Below are 19,981 nucleotides of genomic sequence, written 5' to 3'. Positions count from 1 at the left end.
GCTTACCAGCCCATCTCTCTCCATGGCAACAAATCTGCCCTCCAGGGAATGGTAACCTACGGACAGGACAGTGTTGTCACCAGGCAGGTGCCTGCCAGGTGAGAGCGGGCTCTGAGGTGCATCAGAACTGCTACCTCCAGAGGCAGGGCTTAGAGGGATTTCTGTGGAACAAACAGGGCAAGAAAGAAAAAGGTTTTATGTCTGCCTTTCAGGGAAGATGGCAAACCAAAGCCTAAGAAAGACTTCCGTATCCAGTAGAGGAATGAGTGAAAGGGAAAGTTGTAAGATAAGCCCCGTTTTATTGGTAAGAAAAAGAACATCAGCCTGGAGATCAGAAAAAATTCTGGTTGGGTTTTGAGACCTTAGGCAGTAAGACCTTATAGGCAGAGGTTTCTTCTTTGCCACATAACTCCCATTCAGATTCGTTCATTTGAGAAATATTACTCAGGACATGTTTTATGAGCCAAGGTCTGCTGGTATTGGGGAAGAAATCTATGAAGCAAACAGACCTGGCTCCTGCCCTCTGGGAGTTTAGAGTCTTGAGGGGGTTATGGAAACATAAGGAAGTTACAGTATAAGTGATTAAAGACAGGAGCCGAACCTAGAGGAAGGGATAGCCGAGGAAGTTTCCCACAGGAAGGGCTATCTAAACTTAAACCTGAAGAACAAATGAGGATGAGCCGGGCAGGGTAGGGGCGAGGTGCAGCTGGGGAGGGAGAACATGGTGCAGTCAAGTAAGCCAGTGGTCAGGATGGCGGCGGACTGGGCTGAGCGTGGGGTGCTGTCCACACACGAGGTGTGAGAGCTAAATGCAAGTTGTGGCTGACCTTAGGAAGTCACAAGATTTTTTTTTTAAAGAATTTGTTTTTGGGGGGATGCCTGGATGGCTCAGTCAGTTAAGCATCTACCTTCAGCTCAGGTCATGATCCCAGGGTCCTGGGATCGAGCCCTGCATCAGGCTCCTTGCTCAGTTGGGAGCCTGCTTCTCCCTCTGCCTGCCGTTCCCCCTGCTTGTGCTCTCTCTCTCTCTCTGACAAATATATAAATAAAATCTTAAAAAAAAAAAACAACTTATTTTTTGGCAGAGAGAGAGAGCGTGCGTGCACAAGCAGGGGGAGCGGCAGAGGGAGAGGGAGGGAGCAGACTCCCCACTGAGCAGGGAGCCCAATGTGGGGCTCAATCCCAGGACCCTGGGATCAGGACCTGAGCCGAGGGCAGACACTTGACCGAGTGAGTCACCCAGGCACCCCAGGAACTCACAAGATTAATGAATGTGGAAATTAGTTGTAGGAAAGGAAGTCTATAATAATGACAGGGAATTTATATAATTCCTTCATTCTGACCCATAATCAGCAAACCATCTGTGCAACCTAATGGTGAAAACACAAGATGTGGATTCTCTACCCGTCTGCTCCTTTGTAATTTAAACAATACTAGGAATTCAGAGAAACAATTTATTTCACACTTATGGCTTAGAAGTGATGTAAAGTTTTCTCTTTCATGTGCAACATATTTGCACATTTCCGTGTGTAATTTGGGAGGTGGGCACCACACTCCTTCCCTGGCTGGGTGTGTCTCTTTGTGTGGCCCATGGGGAGCTCAGTCCCAAAAGCTGTGGCGGGGAGTTGCTCCAACTGGGAGCTGTTCTGATCTTCCTGTGCAATAGAAATATGAGGGAAAGTCATCCTAATAAGTTTTAGTCAAAGCTATAATGTCTGTGAGGAGGAAGGACCCACTTTATAACTGCAGAGGCTCTGTGGGCTCTTCCTTGGCCAGAAGGATTCATTTCTCCCCAGATGTAGCCCGGGACCAAAGGCTTACCTATTTAATCATGTTGGAAGGTGGGGGCTGGCTGGCTGGTTGGCATGCTTTCTTTTTCTTTCCTTCTTTCTCCTCCTCCCTTCCCTCCCTCCCTCCCTCTTTCTTTCCTTCCTCCTTCTTTCCTTCCTCCTTTCTTTTTCTTTTTTTCTTTTGATTGGAGCACACCCTGAAATAGAGCCGAGTTGGCAGTTCTGTGAGTCCATTGTGGGGTATGCATTGAACCATTCATAGGAAATAAACCAACCTAGCACCTGAGTCGGGTGGCTGGAAGTCATGGAGGTTGGGCTACACAACCTGTAGTTCTCTATAATACCAGGAAGATTCTCTGCTGAGGCCTAAACATCCTGCACAATTTGGAGAGGGTGCTGGAGAAAGGCCTGGAAGGGGTTTTCTGGGGCAAGCGAGGGATCGACTTATCCCCTCTAATAAGCTGGAGATTTAGTGGTAGATCTCCTGTGAATATTCAAAATAGAGGCCAGTGTGTGAACACTCAAAGAGGATGCTTAATATTTTGTCAGAAAGTAATAAATTGTCAATATGACTGAGGGGGAAGGGCATGGACAAAGCCAGAGGGAACTAGGGCCAAAGAACAGTTAATCAAACATGAAAGCACGGTATGCAGTTGCATTCTAAATGCCCCAGCAAAACTTTGTGAGGCTTTGCCAGTCCTTCATTGCCCGAAAGCTGTCTGTGGAAACCTCCTCTTTGTAACTTGGACCTACTGACCCTCGGTCCCTCTGCCATGACACTCAAGGGGCTTTGTATGGGGTATTAAATCTGTAAGTACCAATGTAACGTAAATTCTACAGAGCGTTTCCCTAACAAGAGAAGCTTCTTGGGACGCCTGGGTGGCTCAGTGGGTTAAGTGTCTGCCTTCGGCTCAGGTCATGATCCCAGGGTCCTGGGATTGAGCCCTACATCGGGCTCCATGCTTAGCGGGGAGCCTGTTTCTCCCTCTCCCTCTGCTGCTCTCTCTGCTTGTGCATGCGTGCTCTCTCTGTCAAATAAATAAATAAAATCTTTAAAAAAATGAAGCCTCCTTGATGGTCACACTTGAGATGGCGTTCTTCACATCCATGCTCTCTGAGACTCTGATCCGCGTCCATTGACGAGGAAGAGATTAATCTGTAGGAAGTTACTAGCAAAAACGCCACCAGCACTGACAGCAGGCTACTCAGGCAGCTATTAGTATTGCTAGTTTGTATTTCCTTGATAATACGAAATTTATTTTGGCAAAAGACAAAATTTCTTTTTATGAGGTCTTTCCACGAATTAGCTGAACTAATTTCTACTGGCACCACGTGGTTTTGAAAAACTATGCCTCAGATGCAAAAAATGAAGGGTTTTCCCCTCTGCCCCCCATATCAATTACATGTTTGAAGAACAAATTTGTGAGTGCTTGATCTGCTGTTTGAAGGCTAGATAAAATCTGCATTTTTGTCTCTTTTGCAATGTTGAGCATATTTAGACCCATGGGAACTGGGAAGTCAGTCTGTGACCCTGCCCATAATGGCCTCTGAACAGCACGCTGCCGGGCCCCTCTTTCCTGCCTCACAGCTCTTTATATGGCTGCTGGAGCAGAGCTGTGTGGCCACTTAGTTGGAAGATCAGGGCATTTTAAAGGGCTTGCCAGGGAAGATTGAGAAGGAAATGTTCGATTGCTCCCTCTCACATTGAAATTGTGCTGTTTGGGATACAAACAAAAATAAACACACAGCACGTAAGGAACCAGGGAGTTGGTGCCAGGGGCGGAGGGCTGGACCACGCGTGGCAGGCGTGGCAGTTGTTCTCGCCCTCTCCTGTGGGTGCGGCCGCTCTCCCCAGTCTGCGGCCTTGTACCTGCGGGCACATTAACCCCTGAGGTACACCGTGGCCACGTCATGGACAGAGCTGTCGGTATTCCAGTGTCTCAGGATATTCCACCTGCACCCTGGGCTGGGGACAGAAGCCGTCACAAGTGGCTTCAGTGAGTTTAGAGGCAGACAAGGGACCCGCGTGGTTCAGCTCCCAGCAGTGAGCCTAAGAGATGCCTCCTCCTGGGATGAGCTGCCCAGGTCCAAATACAATAAAGAGCCCTCTCCAAGCCACCCCTCACCCCCTGCCCACCCGGTCACCACAGATCCCTGCCAATGTTCCCAAGCTTGGGAGAGCTTTTCTACCTCTTAAATTTCAGAGGCCTGCTCGGAATGCAAAGAAGAGTCCTCCTCTTGTTCCCATCACACTCTATTACTGCTGGGCATCAGCAGATGGAGGCGGCCTTTTATATGCAAATATTTGGAACCCATTAATTCCCCAGTTCCTGCCACCTACCTCCCTCTTGTAAGACCCTGATCTATACCATCTAAATGGCAAATAGCAGTTCCCACCCAACTAGAACTATTCAAGCCTTTAAAGCAGGGTTATAGCCTGAGGCCTGAAATGGACGTAGTTTTGACACCAGTGCTGATTCAAATGCAGTCCCTGTGAGAAATAGACTCTCTAAGAGGTGGATGACTGAAGGCTGATCTCTTGGGGGGAAGAGAAAGACATCTTATGTTTAATGAGGAAAATGATAGCAGGAACTGACCTCTGACCAAGTGCCGAGACTGTGCTGAATGCTTTGTGGAAGGATCTCATTCATTCCTTGCAGGAGCCTTTGAGGTCTGCCCTGTCATCATCCCAGATTTATACGTAAGAAAAGAGGGGCTCCAAGAGGCTCAGGAATTTTTCCAATGTGCCCATGTGGGCCGTGGTAAAACCAGGATTGGACCCTTGGCAACCCACGCCCACACCCTGAGCCCCTTTGTATGCCCTGCTGAAGAGGCGAAAGAAGTAAGAACTGCCACAGAAATGGCGGGGACAACAGAGACAGTTGAGGATTTATCGGTCTCCTTCCACCCTGTTAGTGCCATTGTGAAAAGAGCTTCTGGCCTTCCCATAGTCCTTCAGCCCTCTTCTTTGTTTTCCTCCCTCCCCTGCTGTCCTTTCTCTGCTCCCTCCCACTCAGAGCCTGAGGAAGCCTCTGAGCCAAGCCCTGTGCCGTGTGCCAAGTTAGCTCCCTCCCTGGCAGCCATTTCTTTCAGCAGATCAGTATTGAAATTTCTTTTGCTGATCAATATTGAAAGTTGTGGCCAAAGAAGAAAAATGTTCTCAAAATACAAAACTTGTCTCCAGGGAGATTCTTTCTTAGAAGAGAGCGAGTACTTCAAACTGCTCCAGCAGTTCTCTCATGTGGTATGACCAAGCATTCAGGAATGGCCCTTCATCTGCTCCACATCCAGCTTCCAGAATCGCCAGGCTCCTCAGCCCGCCTCACAGCCTCGGCCCATGTGCAGTGGAATCCACTTCCCTGTCACTGTCTTCAGCTGTGCCATATTCTTATTTGCTCCTCTCCTGTATATTTTTGTACTCACATTTCATGTTTTAACTCCATCGGTGGCACGTGTCTACCCTTGTGTTCAGTCTCAGTACCAAAATCTGGAGAGCTCTCCTGTTTTACTGCCACATTTAGCAATTTCTTTCATAGTCACCAAACCAGACAGCCCTTGTCAGGTAGAAATTGAAAGAAAACCAAATGGCAGTGGGGACACTGAGGTCTTTCCCTCCTGAGAAAGTTGTTTCCTCTTGTACCAGTTTTGATATAAGGCAACCTTATATATGGTTTCATGCCTGGGGCAAGTTGGAAATGTAGGAAATTGGTTCTAGAGTTCAGCGGTACTGTTAGTCACTGAATACAGCATCTACTCAGTCCTCTTCAGTTGTCCACACAGGCTGCTTTTACAAAGGGGATACCACACTCACCAGAGAAGTCTGGCAAAGAGAAGTCATGTGGAGGAATCTGAGCTCCTGGCAACAGTGTTGGAAGAAGTGGTCCTAGGCATTCTCCCCAAGCCTCCCACCTCAGGTCCTTCCCTGAAGCACATGGATACATGGATGATGGCAAGAACCTGATGAAACTGAAGTTTTGTGAGAAGGGGATATGGCTGGGTAGGCTTACCACACAGGAAATGGGAAGTTAAACCTCACACCACTCCTGTGTTATGAGAATCCTAAACCAAGAGATTACATGTTCTACAGCTGGAAAACTCATAATAAAGGCAAATTTAAAAATCTCTCTATAACCTAGGGCACAGAGTAAGCAACCCCTACTGAAGAGAAACATAGCTTTAAAGCCAGTATAAGAAAGAATAACTAGACACAATGGAGCCTTCTCTCTACCTCTCCAAAGAAAACCCAGTAGAACAGGTTGAAAATTTAAACATGTACAAATAGAACCACAAAGCAGGAAGAGGTCAATTTGGAAAACCAAATGAAAATTCACAATGGAGAAAAGTATGTCATTGAAATAAAGTTACCATAGCTCACCCCTGAATAACATGGGTTTCAACTGCATGAGTCCACTTATACATGGATTTTTTTTTTAAGACTTTATTTATTTGACAGAGAGAAACACAGTAAGAGAGGGAACAAAAGCAGGGTGGAGGGGGTGGAAGATGGAGAAGCAGGCTTCTTGCTGAGCAGGGAGCCCAATGTGGGGCTCAATCTCAGGACCCTGGGATCATGACCTGAATCAAAGGCAGACGCTTAACAACTGAGCCACCCAGGCACCCCTATACATGGATTTTTTTTGACACCATACTGCAAATGTGTTTTACGATCTTTTTTAAAAATTTTATTTATTTATTTGAGAAAGAGAGAATGAGAGACAGAGAGCACAAGAGGGAAGAGGGTCAGAGGGAGAAGCAGACTCCCTGCTGAGCAGGGAGCCCGATGCGGGACTCGATCCTGGGACTCCAGGATCATGACCTGAGCCGAAGGCAGTCACTTAACCAACTGAGCCACCCAGGCGCCCTCTCTTACGATTTTTTAATAATATTTTCTATAGCTTACTTTATTGTAATACAGTATATATAATAAGTATAACATACCAAATATGTATTCACTGTTTATGTCATCAGTAAGGTGTCTGGGCAACAATAGGCTATTAGTAGTTAAGTTTTCGGAGAGTCAAAAGTTACACTTGGATTTTTGACTGTGTGGTGATTGGTGTCCCTTAACCTCCGTGTTGTTGAAGAGTTAACTATACTGAATGCATTGAAAAGTAAACCACTAAAACAGGAATTAGCGAATTTATAGAAATCAGAAAAAAGAAAACAGGAAAGAAGTGGAATTCTGGAAGGCAAAGTGGGGAAGGCCTAAGAGGAGAAAATATTAAAAAAATAGAGGGCAAGCAATATTCAAAAAGTTCACAGTTGAAAATTTTCCAGATTCAAAGAAATATCTTCTCATTTGAAGGAGTAAAACAGATTTTCAACCATGATAGATAAAAACGAATCCTCACTCTTATGTCGTGGTGTAACGTCATACCATCGATAACAACAGTAAAAACTTAAAAAGCTACCAATGAGAAGATATTTCCTTATAAAGAAATGTCTTCCCAACAAGAGAAGTCACAATAAATGAAATATCTCTAAACTGCTGAGGGAAAAGTAATGGTCAATCCAGAATTCTATACCCAATAAAGCTATCATGCAAAATTAAAAGCAAAAATAAAAGATTTTTGTGGTCCAAAGACTAGGTGAGTTTAATCCCTCATATACCATTGTTGAAAGAATTTCTAAAAATGGACTTCAATAGAAAAAAAAAATCCAGAAGGAAGGAATGGATTTCAAAAACCACTGAAGTTAGTATGTTGGTTTATTTACATAAGTATGGATTGTAAATGATAATAATGACTAATAGAGGCTTAAAAAGAAGGATGAAATTCAACTACCTGCCAGTAACATGAAAGATGATAGAAGGCATTCCAAGATCCCTTTATTTTCTGAAGGAGGACATAAATACTGATTAACCTATGTGTTAAAAACTTAAGTGCTAAAATGAAAGAAATTATCACTTCTAAACCAGTAGAGGGAGGGAAAAGGTGTTCAAGCAATCAACCTGATTTCAGAAAGCAAGAATGAAGAAAAACATAATCAGAAAATGCACAGGAAGTTTTATATATATTTCTATGTATTAGTGATGGCAGAAATAAGCTCCGGTATATTAGTTTTTACAATAAATACAGCTTACATCTTAATAACTATGAAATTAGATTTTATTTTAATTAGCCATGTACCACTAATGAAATACACTTTAAAATACAAAGTTTAGAAGTCCTACTCAATCTTGTGGATTTTATCTTTGAAAAATATCAGGGTGAGGAGGTGGCATTGAAAATGACCATCTTTTCTTGCCTGAGACTGGGGATCGCATTAACTCAGGATGATAGATGGGCAAGTCCTACCTTGTTAATAGGTTAATATTTATTGACTTCTTCTTAAGTCTTAACTGTGGCCTCCCAAGGAACTTAAGGAGCATCAGAGAGAAGAGCTTGTGTCATGTGTCATGGAAGCCCAGACGCAGGAGAACTGGGGAGTGTGGAGTGGAGTGGAAGCTGTCCCCCCTACCCACTCCCCCCCAACCCCCACCCAAAAAAGGAGAATTCAGGAAGACAGGAGACATCAAAGGCAAAGAAGATGGTCAGTGGTATCTGTGCTGGAGCAAGGGTGAGCTGAACGAGTACTGAGAAGAAGCTTTTAGGTCAAGGTGTAAGAGGCCAGATGAGTGAGGCAGTGGGCCTACTGGTAAGAGATTAAGGAAGAAAAAGGGAAGAAATTGAAGAAGCAAAAATGGATTTCTCTCTCAAGTTCAGCACCTAAGGGAAGACAGAATGGATGGTAAAGAGAAATTCAGGCTCGAGGGAAGTGATCTTGGAATAGGCAATAACCATTTTTAAGAATAAAACCTTAATTATGTAGAGCCCTCAGGGAAATGAGTTTCCTGGGTAACCATCTTTTCTAGGTGACCTAATGCTGCTTTTTAAAATACCACTGCTAATTTTGACCATTTTTAAATACCCAGAGTCACCAGCCGTGACAATATCAGGGTGGTCTCTTGCCTTGAACTAAGGGTGATCATTCTTTGTGACTTCACTTCATTTTGATCTCTCGCCGTCATTGCCCCACAGGACGGTTCGCCTCTCCCTAGACTAGCCTAGAGAGCCAGCCTCTTGAGTTCTTTTCTCTGTTTTTTGACATCTTGGAGCATCTTTCTTTTACCATCAGCCACCTTTTATCATGACTTGCTACAATTTTCTCTGTCTAGCATGCTCTTGAGCTAGGTTAGGGCGTGTTCAGCCCTGACAGATGAATCTACTCGGTATTGACTCAGCCACGTTTCTTAACTTGAAAGGCTAAAGTCTGGACCCCAGTCAATCACCAGGATAATAAACATCACTCTGATATTGTTGGTAGCCTTTCCCGGCATGGTTCTATCTCAGATATACAGTTTAATATAAACCCAAGAATAATCTGGGGTGAGCATCTGAGAGAGTCTTCTGAATATAATATAAGCTGCAGTATGTGGATTTGGGGACATTTATTTGGCCCTTTAGCCAAAGGCCTCTCTGGACTCCTTTCTGTTTATTTCCTCATCTCAACAGGAGAACCCCCTGAAAGGCTAACTGGCTGCATCTTCCCTCAAGTGCTACTGAAGACATTTCTGCTTCAAAGCTGATAATTCTCTCCATACAGATAGAAAAAGAAGGTGTCTCTCCTCCCCACCCACCACCCACCCTCCAGGAGGAAAGGCATTTATTTTGTATTAACTCAAACAGCCTCTCCTCTGCCACCTAGATAGAGTGTGTCCTGCACTCCTCTCTCCTGCCTGGGCTGCAAGGAGACTTGAGTCTCAAAGACTTTATGTCCTGGAATCTTAATCCTGAAATCATTTGCTGCAGACCTTAGTCTTAAATATTGTAATGATGGGCTAGACGCTAGTCTCTTATTTTTAATTAATTAATTTTTTGCCGGTCTCCTTTAATATGAGACTCAGTAAATCCATAAAGGGTCTTAAAAGAAGAAATAGAAGAGCCTTCTGGTGTTCTGAATTCCATAAAATTACAGCCCTGAGGGCAAGGCAGAGACATTCCAAAGTAGGGAAAAACCACTAGTAATATCAGGGTGGTCTGTTGTTAAAGGTCTGTCGTTAAAGCCTTCCAAGAAGCCTTCCTTATAGGGTGACATTTATTATCTTGGTGATTTATCAGAGTCTAGCTTTTAGCTTTTCAGGCTCAGAAACTGGTTTAATCAACATACAAAGAACAGATTCATTGTCAGAGCTGGGCTCACCCTAAACAAGCTTACAAAACTAATCTGGAAACTGAAATGCCAGTTGACATTTATATGGAGAAATATAACTGACTGATATTCCTAAAGTACAATGACTGGCTCATTCCTTCCCTGTAGGCAGGCCTACACAAGGAGCCAGATCATAATCAGGTTATTTGGTGAACGTGAAATCAGAGTTAACGGTGAATCATGTTTAATGGCAAAGGCTGAGAGAGTAATTCATCCACACTAAATATGGTTGTACCAGCGGAACTAAATCTCTTTGAAGTCTGTCAGCTAAGACTCTCTCTGCTCTGATCAGTATTTGGATAGACACCTGCCAATGTTTTGTCTCTCTTTTTTTTTTTTTTTTTTTTTAATGCCTCTAGGCCAACTCAGGCCCACACCCACCAAAGTCCCCTCCCACACTGGTCTTTAGATATTAATATTTTCCATTGACTAATAATGTAGCCATTCTTTTTCCTCGAGTTTAAATCTCTATGAGCAATCTTATTTTCTAATTCTGGAGGGCCCCCCACTGTACCTACGTTGATCAAGAGAAGAGAATGGCATTGATAAGGGCGGGTGAATAGCTCATTCATACCAAGGTTTATCAGTCCTTTCCCAAAAACACCTTCACATTTTTATTGTATTCCTATGCTACATGTACTATTAATGTTTTTATTTCAATCAACTCACTTTTTAAAAACAATTTTAAAAGACCTCTACCGTAAATGGAAAATGACTATCCTTTGTCCTAAAAAAGAACATGGTCCAAAAAATAAACACTGAAAACCAAAACTCTTAGGATTCCCAAGTACTTTCTCAGTTAGGCATGGTTTGCCAAGCAAAGCTATGAGCCCAAGCAGATCCATATTAAAGACAGACTCAACACCAAACGGAGACTGTCTCCTTGACATCACCAAAACCCTCAGAGGACTCAACAGTAGAATATTTTAGGAGGTTATTTTAATGTATGTGGTGCCTTGTCCATCCACTTAAAAGAATAATCTCACGTTAGGCATCCCACATTTTGGGAAAAGATGGCCTAGACTTTAAGATTTTATTTATTCATTTGAGACAGAGAGATACACAGAGAAAGAGTGAGCATGAGCGGGGGGGGAGAGGCAGAGGGAGAGGGAGAAGCAGACTCCTCACTGAGCAGGGAGCCCGACGTGGGGCTCGATCCCAGGACCCAGAGATCATGACCTGAGCCAAAGGCAGACACTTAACCATCTGAGCCACCCAGGCGCCCCTGACCTAGACTTTTTGAGACTTTAGGGGTATTTGAAAACTGCTGACACAGCTGTAGTGATGCCTCTTTCCCAGGCTTCCTTGACTCCAGGTTCTGCCTGATGCCACACTGATGGTTTCATTCCTGCTTCTCCCTACACAGGTACACATTGGCAGCTCAGGACCTGGTGATGCGTGCCCGTGGTGTCCTGAAGGACAGAGGATGGCGGATATCTAATGACCGACTGGGCTCAGGAGACGACATTTCTGTATATGTCATTCCCTTAATACATGGGAACACACTTTCATGAACACGGCCTGGGGCATCAGGAGGACAGCAGGGGAGAAAGCTGGGATACCTCGTAGCAGGGCGGGACTGGGACGGGCCCCCGCAGGGTTCCGGGGGACGCACCCTCCTCCCAGCCCAGGTGGGGAGTTTGCTGCTGAAAGGCCTCTGGCTGTACTTCTGGGGGACCCTTAGATTTCAGTTTCCTCTTCAGTAACAGGTCTGGATACTCAACGAGAGCAAAACATAAAGGCTGCTACTGAGTGTTGTATTTCTTTTGGTTCTTTTAATAGGCCTCCTGGGTGGCCGTTGCCTATTCTGGGCACACACATACTTATTTGGAGTAGCTGGGCAGCCATTTTCAGGTGTAACTGGCAGAAGACTCTTGGGCCTGTCAAGCTGCCAGCTTCTCTACGGGTTAAAAGTGCTGCATTGGAAAGTTGGGGATCATGCCTCAGAAAGTATAAGCACCCACCTCCTAGTAAGCCTGAGATTTATTTCAGGGAACACCATCTGTGTGTGTGTGTGTGTGTGTGTGTCTGTCTGTCTGTCTGTCTGTCTCTCCATTTTTTCATGGTTATGGTGGGGTGAGGCAGGGATTTTTTCTTTTTGATATTCCTTGAATCTTAATTGTTTCCCTTTCATAAAACAGGCCTGGGACTTTCCAGCTCCTTGCTGAGGAATTTGTGTGTCAAAGTCCAGCCCAGGCTGTCCCCATATCCTGTAGCCCACACCACCCAGGCAGCCTTCTGGAGCGGTGCCCTGGCTGACAGAGTACTGTCTTTGTTGTGTAATAGTTTGTTCCTGAGTTGCATTTTCTCACCAAATCAGTGTGTTTTCATGAAAATATGGGTGTTTCTTTGGACCAACAGTTCCTCAGTTGTTTTCAAGGGTCCCCCTTTTGTGGCTTGAGATTTCTCTGAGAATCCAGGTTTTCATTTCTGGAATGGTTGGCCCTCCCCACCTGCTGTGCCACGGGGACATATGTAAAGCAGTGTTGAAGAAATCAGAACAGGAAGCTCCATGTTATCAGTCAGGTCACCATACCTCGTATGAAGACCATTCCTCCATTTTGGATCCAGGTTCCATGGGCCGTGACTGTCCCCAAGGCCACTCCACATCAGTACGTATCCGTGTACCGTCAGGTAGCAGCAGTCCTGCTCTCCCCCTCATCTTCAGGCAAGGCCCACTCAGAACAGCCATCTGATTAAAGTGAATTGGAATTGGGTTGACTGGTCATTCTCCTGCTGTGCACCCCATTCCTTCCCCAGCCACCCAACAGCTGCAACCCCAGTTCCCATTGTAGCTCCACTTCTGAGCGTTCCTCACAAGAGCTGCAGAAGCAGTGGACACCAAATCTACCTGCTGCTTCTCTACCAAGAGGAATCACAAAATAGATTTTTAGAAATCACTTCTATCTCTTGGGCAGACTACTGCTCTGCACCAGAGGACCTTGTAGAGCGATGTCCAATTACTGAGTCTTCTTCCTGCATGCCTCCTGTGGTTTCATCACCATCCTGACAGGTTTGTGTAATTTAAACATTCTTCCCACCCAGTAAAGAACAATGTTGGTGATGTGATTCCCAAAACTGCTGGAGAGCCAATTCCAGTTCGCGTGTTTGCTGGGTCCCTTCCCCAGAGGAGAAGAGAGGAAAGGAGAGGAACCTTTCCTCCAGGATAGTTCGTCACCTTCCTGGAGTTGTAGATATTCTAGTAGGAGAGGCCTGGAGCCTCTCTACTCCGGAATGAATTCATTCCATGCTGTGGAAATGATGCCCTGTCTGGTCGGTAAAGTACTTGGGGATTTACCCACCAGCTGTTTGCCAAAATGTTGCCTGGGAAGAATTGGACTACTACCTTGTCAGGAGTCATCTTCATCTGACAGCTTGCCTCCTCTTCCAGGAGATCTGAGCGACCCCAGATGGCTCTGTGGGGACAAATATGTGGGAAGCCATTTGCTCCTCTGGCAGAATAAGATGCTGTGGGATAATGTGTAGGCATCTCCCACAGTGTGGTTCCATCTTCTGTCCCTGCCCTGACTCAAAGTCACGTACAAGGGGAAAACGAGAAAGTTTTTTGTGGAGGACTCTGAACTGCCTTCTTTGGGAAGCTCTCCTCACAATCAGTCACCTTTCCCATGTTCCCATTGCCTTTCATCTGTTTTCTCTCCTGCGCTTCACTGTTGGTCCTACCTTGCACTTTTCTACTTTTATTTGAGCCACCAGAGTCCGACTTTGGGCATAGATGTCATGATAGTCTTCTACTCAAGTCACCAATTCATGTACTGCCAAGAAATGTCTCAGGAAAAATTCTGGAACCCTCTTTTTCAATTTATCCTAAAGTCTTGAGCATTTAGTCCTGCTGGTTTGAATTAGAAAGGTATCCAGGAATTCTTGTCCTAAGCTTCCTTGGTGGAAAGATCTTAGTTAAAAAAAAGCTCAAGCCCTATTTCTGTTTGGGGGATGGGAGGAAAATTACAAATGAGGTGGATAAATCATATGTGGAAAAAGTGATGTGTTAATGCCCATAGCAGATCTTCCCAGCACTGATATTGCTCTGTGAATTGAGCTTACTCTGTTTGGCTTTATTTTTCACCCAGGCCCCGTCCCATCCCATCCCAAGAGCAGTAACTGTGTCTACAGAACAGGGTTGGCCCTTGGAGCATTCCTGGAGAGGTCGAAAGGCAACAGACTCAAAATTCTGAAGAACGTATTTATATGTGGTTCTGAAATCTTGTGTATCTGACTTATAGCGAAATCTGCTTGTCCTAATAGCCTCAGAGGAAGTCTTGTTTAATAAAAAGCTTTTTCGATTTCCTAGTCAAGTCTTTACAGTTGTCTTGGGGTGCGTGTGGCCACTTCCTCTAATGAAAGGCTCTTTCAGTTCTAAATCTCTTTGTTGGGCTGGACCCTGCTCTTCGGAATACTTGGGGACAGGTCTTTTCCTTAAAGAGGGTAAACTCATATTCCATCCACACCCTGTAGCTTTTTGCCAGGCGACAGCCAAACCTTTGTTCTCACGACACCTGCAGTGAGAGCAGCGCCAGCAGTCAGAGATGGGGGGTATGTTTTGTGGTGGGTCTGCTTACTTGACTGCCCTTCTTGGGGTGGGAAGGGAGAACGGGAAATCAGGCTAGGCCAAGTACTCGGCTATGCACTAGGACAAACCACAAAAAGTGGCAATTTCAGTTCCTTTCCACAACTTTGGGGAATTTAAGGTGTTTGATTTTTTAATTCCTAGCCGCTTACCTCTGTGGGGTTGTGCAAAGTCAGCTGCGCTCACATTCTTCTTACTCCTAAGTATTCACTTAACGTCTCAGGACAACCACAGCTGTAGGCAGGTATTGGTGGGCAGGGATGAGAGTCTTGGAACCCAGATTTGGCCTCAGATTTTGGCCATTTGGGCAGGATTTTTGGTTTACCAAGAGCACTAGCATGGAAACGTACGGAAGAAGACTCCCACATCTTTAAAATTCTGATTCTCCTCTAGACTGCACCTCCTTCCTCGTCTGCCAATCCATTCGTTTTCAACACGGCCAAAGGTGGTCAGTGGTTTCTTTCCACCACAGTTTGAGGATCTGACCTTTCCTTAAGTGACCCAGCAGCACCACTGTTCTCAGAGGGAATGTTAAACTTTTATGAGATTCTATCTTCAGTAAATTACTGCTTCTGGGATACTTGGAGAAAGCAGTGAAGAGTCATTGTCTATGCAAAGAACAATCAGGCTGACCCTAAAATTTACCAGATCTCAGAAAACAGGAAAACGGTATCTGGCCCCAGGACAGAATCTTACTTTAGAAACTTGGATTTGTGAGGACTTTACAATTGCAGAGAAGGGTGAGAGTCTGCACACCATACACAGCCCACCATGCGGGGCAAACTTTGGGTGGGTGTGGCTGGTGTGGCAGACGCGTACACTGGGATTTTTCAAAGGACACTACATGAGCAGCCTCCTTGCCTCTCAGACGAGCACCATGGCAGCTCTTTGTCAGATCTGAGTGCCGGTCTGGGCACGACTGCTCTTTCTAACCCATGATGTTACGTGTAAATAGCTTTCATTTTTCCTCTGCGTCATAGATGAAGTCTTGTTCACGTAGCAACCAGGTAGACAGTGACCAAATAAGGCTGTAAATGTGCTGTTATTTTCTACTGTGACGTACTTGAAGGAGAACCTTGTGACCCCCCCCCCCCACTCTTCAGATCTTCCATAGTATTTTGTGTTTGGGGAGTCCTGAGGTAATTCTCTTATTTCTGTTCACTTCCGTTTTCTCTGTTTCTTCTGGAGACCCAGGGAGGCCCACAGTGGAGATCATTTGTAAGGTCTGGGTTTCCAAAAATACCAGATGTACAGGGAATGACAGGAATCTGCCTGAAAATGGTTTCAGAACCATGTATCTTTATGCTTTGTGATTGTGAAACCTTGACTTTTGTAACCCCCCCAAAATGAAAACTGTTTAGTAAAGGGGATCTATTTTGTGTGTTTTGAAACTTAGGTGCAATGTTCCCTGGAAGAAAATAAAGAAATGTATATGCTCAATGACATTTTAAAATAAAATATTATATATATGTATATAGGACCCCTCTAGAAAAAAGTTTGTGTCATTTCTTTTAATTCGCTTTGAAGTTTCTTCATATCAGGTAATGGAATGACGGGAGTGTCATGGCCTCATGGGGAGTTACAAAGTGAACAGACTCGAAAGACAATCAAAAGGGAATGGATGCCGACTCTATAAACCTACACAAGAATAGCAGTAAAGGCTATCCATTTCAACAGTGCATCTAGAAGAAACATCTTGGATATTACTACCAAGAATTGCTCCCAAGAGGTATTCTTTTTTCTTTTTCTTTTTCTTAAGGTGTAATTGGTAGACAACATTACATTAGCTTTCGGTGTACAACAACAGTGACTTGATATATGGATATACTGCAAAATGATCATCACAGAAATTCTGGTTAATTTCATCATCACATTCATATTAACAAAAGTATTTTTTTTCTTGTGATAACTTTCACTCACTTAGAAACTTTCAAATATGTAACACAGTATTATTAATTACAGTCACCATGCTGTGCATTACATCCACATGACTTACTTATTTTATAACTGCAAGTTTGTATCTTTTGACCCTCAGTCACCCATTTCTCCCACCACTCACGGCTGCCTCTCCCAACCACCAATCTGTTCTCTGTGCCTGTGAATGTTTTTTGTTTTTATTTATTTTTTAGATTCCACATTTAAGTGAGATCGTATGGTATTTCTCTTATCTCACTTATAATGTCCTTAAGATCCATCCACATTGTCACAAATGGCAAGATTTCCTTAATTTTTATGACTGAATAATATTCGGTGTGTATTTTCCTTATCCATTCATTCACTGATGGAGACTTAGGTTTTTCCGAATCTTGGATATTGTAAATAATGTTGCAGTCATCATGGGGATGCATATGTCTTTTTGAGTTAGTGTTTTTGTTTTCTTTGGATAAATACCCAGAAATGGAATTGCTGGATCATATGGTAGTTCTATTTTTAACTTTTTGATGAATCTCCATACTGTTTTCCAGAGTGGCTGTGGCAATTTACAGTCCCACCAGTAGTGCACAGCGTCTCCTTTTCACCACATCCTTGCCAACACTTGTCATTTCTTGTCTTTTTTATAAGAACCATTCTAACAAGTGTGAGGTGATATCTTATGGTTTTGTTTTACATTTCCCTGATGATTAGTGATGCTGGATACCTTTTCACCTGTTGGCCTTCTATAGGTTTTCTTTGGAAAAATGTCTATTCAGCTCTTCTCTCCATTTTTTTTAATTGGGTTGCTTTGGGTTTTTTTTTTTTATTGAATTGTAGGAGTTCTTTATATATTTTGAGTATTAACCTCTTACCAGATACATGATTTGCAGATATTTTCTCCCATCCAATAGGTTGCTTTTTCATTTTGTTGATGGTTTCCTTTGCTGTATAGAAGGTTTTCAGTTTGATGTAATCACACTTGTTTATATTTTTGCTGTCAATGCCTTTGCTTTTGGTGTCAAATCAAAAAAATCATTGCCAAGACCCATGTCAAGGGGTTACTGACTATGTTTTCTTTTAGAAGTTTTATGGTTTTAGCTTACATTCAAGTCTTTAATCCATTTTGAGTTAATATTTATGTATGGTGTAAAGACAGGTCCAGTTTTCTCAACACCATTGATTGAAGAGATTGTTCTTTCCCCATTGTATATCCTTGGCTCCTTTGTCATAAATTAATTGACCATATATTTGTGGGTTTGTTTCTGAGCTCTCTGTTCTGTTCCATTAATCTATGTGTCTGTCTTTATGTAAATACCATACTGTTTTGATTACTGTAGCCTTGTAATATAGTTTGAAATCAGGGAGCATGATGCCTCCAGCTTTGTTCTTTCTCAACATTGCTTTGGATGTTTGGGTTCTTTTGTGGTTCCATACAAATTTTAGGATCGTTTGTTCTATTTCTATGAAAAATGCCATTAGAATTTTGATACAAATTGCACTGGATCTGTAGAATGCTTTAGATAGTGTGGACATTTTAACAATACTGATTCTTTCAATCCATGAACATGGTACACCTTTCCATTTTTTTGTGTCATACTCTCTTTCATCACTGTCTTATAATTTTCAGTTTATAGTCTTTTACCTCCTTGGTTAAATTTATTGCTAGGAATCTTATTTTTTTTATCTAATTTTAAATGGGATAGTGTTCTTAATTTCCCTTTCTGATAGTTTGTTATTAGTGTGTAGAAATGCAAGAGATTTCTGTATATTGCTTTTGTATCCTGCAACTTTACTGAAATCATTTATGAGCTCTAGCAGTTTTGGGGGGGGGATCTTTGGAGGACTTTTTATATTATCATATGTTATCTACAAATAGTGACAGTTTTACCTTTTCCTTTATGATTTGAATGCCTGTTCTTTTTCTTGCCTAATTGCTCTGGCTAGGTCTTCCAATACTATGCTGAATAAAAAATGACAAGAATATGCATCATTTTCTTATTCCTGGTCTTATAAGAAAAGACTCCAGCTTTTTACCACTCAGTATATTATCTGTGGGCTTGTCATATATGCCCTTTATTGTGTTGAGGTACGTTCCCTCTATAACCTCTTCATTGAGAGTTTTTATCATAAAGGGATGTTGAATTTTGCCAAATGCTTTTTCTACATCTACTGAGATGATCATATGTTTATCCTTTATTTTGTTAATATGATGTATCACATTGTTTGCGGAAGTTAAACCATCTTCGTACCCCTGGAATCAATCCTACATGAGATCCTTTTAATGTATTGTTGAATTCGGTTTGCTAATTTTTTTTTTTTTTTGAGGATTTTTGCATCTATGTTTATCAAGGATATTGGCTTGTAACTTTCTTATGGTATCCTTGTTTGGTTTTGGTGTCAGGTAATGCTTGCCTCATAAAATTAGGAAGTATTCTTTCCTCTTCTGTTTTGTGGAAGAGTTTGAGAAGGATTGATAGTAATTCTTATTTGAGTCTTGGGCAGAATTCACCTGTGAAGCCATCTGGTCCTGAACTTTTGTTTGTTAGGAGATTTTTTTTTATTATTGATTCAGTCTCCTTCCTAGTAATCAGTCTGTTCAGATTTCCTATTTCTTTGTGATTCAGGCTTAGAAGGTCGTATGTTTCTAGGAACTTATCTTTCTCCTAGGTTGTCCAATTTGTTGGCATTTAATTGTTTATAGTAGTCTCTTATGATCCTTTGCCTTTCTGTAGTATCAGTTGTAATGTCTCCTCTTTTGTTTCCAGTTGTATTTATGAGTCCTGGTCACTTTTTTCTTGGTGAGTCTAGCTACTGGTTTGTCAATTTTGTTTATCTTTTCTAAGAACCAGCTCTTGGTTTCATTGATCTTTCTGTTGTCTTTTTGGTCCCTATTTTATTTATTTCTGCTTTGATCTTTGGTATTTTCTTCTAACTTTGGACTTTGTTTACTTTCTAATTCCTTGAGCTGTATAATTGAGATTTTTCTTGTTTCTTGAGGTAGGCATTTATTGCTAGGAACCTCCCTCTTGAACTCCTTTTGCTGCATCCAATAGGTTTTGGTATGTTGTATTTCCATTTTCTTTTGTCTCAAGATATTTTTTGATTTCCTCTTTGATTTCTTCATTGACCCACTGATCAGTAGCATGTTGTTTAATCTCTATATATTTGAATTTTCCACTTTTCTTCTTATATCCAATTTCTAGTTTCATACCATTGTAGTCGGAAAATATGGTTGATATGATTTCAGTCTTAAATTTGTTAAGACTTGTTTTGTGGCCTAACATATGATGTATCCTGGAGAATGTCCCCTGTGCTCTTAAGAAGAACTGTATATTCTGTTGCTTGTGAATGGAATGTTCTGTATAAATATCTCTTTAAATCCATCTGATCTAACCTGTCACTTAAGGCTGATGTTTCCTTATTGATTTTCTTTCTGGATGATCTGCCCATTGGTGTAAGTGGAGTATTAAAGCCCCTTGTTATTATTGTCTTGCTGTCTATT

At 42.7% G+C, this 19,981-nt stretch overlaps 1 protein-coding gene across 1 annotated transcript in view; it reads left to right on the top strand.

Annotated features, from left to right (window-relative positions):
• The window catches only part of PPM1H (protein phosphatase, Mg2+/Mn2+ dependent 1H), a 241,547-nt gene extending 225,502 nt beyond the window's left edge, over positions 1–16,045 (top strand). Inside the window, exon 10 of the mRNA XM_028110952.2 lies at positions 11,347–16,045. Within this exon, the coding sequence (XP_027966753.1) occupies positions 11,347–11,494 (148 nt within the window). The 3' untranslated portion in view covers positions 11,495–16,045. The remainder of the gene's footprint in view (positions 1–11,346) is intronic.
• The last annotated feature ends 3,936 nt before the right edge of the window (positions 16,046–19,981 follow it).

The sequence above is a fragment of the Eumetopias jubatus genome, unplaced genomic scaffold, assembly GCF_037043125.1.
Source record: "Eumetopias jubatus isolate StellerSeaLion01/CBP00866 unplaced genomic scaffold, mEumJub1_p1.0 scaffold_8, whole genome shotgun sequence".
Classification (NCBI taxonomy): Eukaryota; Metazoa; Chordata; class Mammalia; order Carnivora; family Otariidae; genus Eumetopias; species Eumetopias jubatus.
Note: the sequence above shows the minus strand (reverse complement) of the source record. Positions and strands in the feature narration are given on the sequence as shown.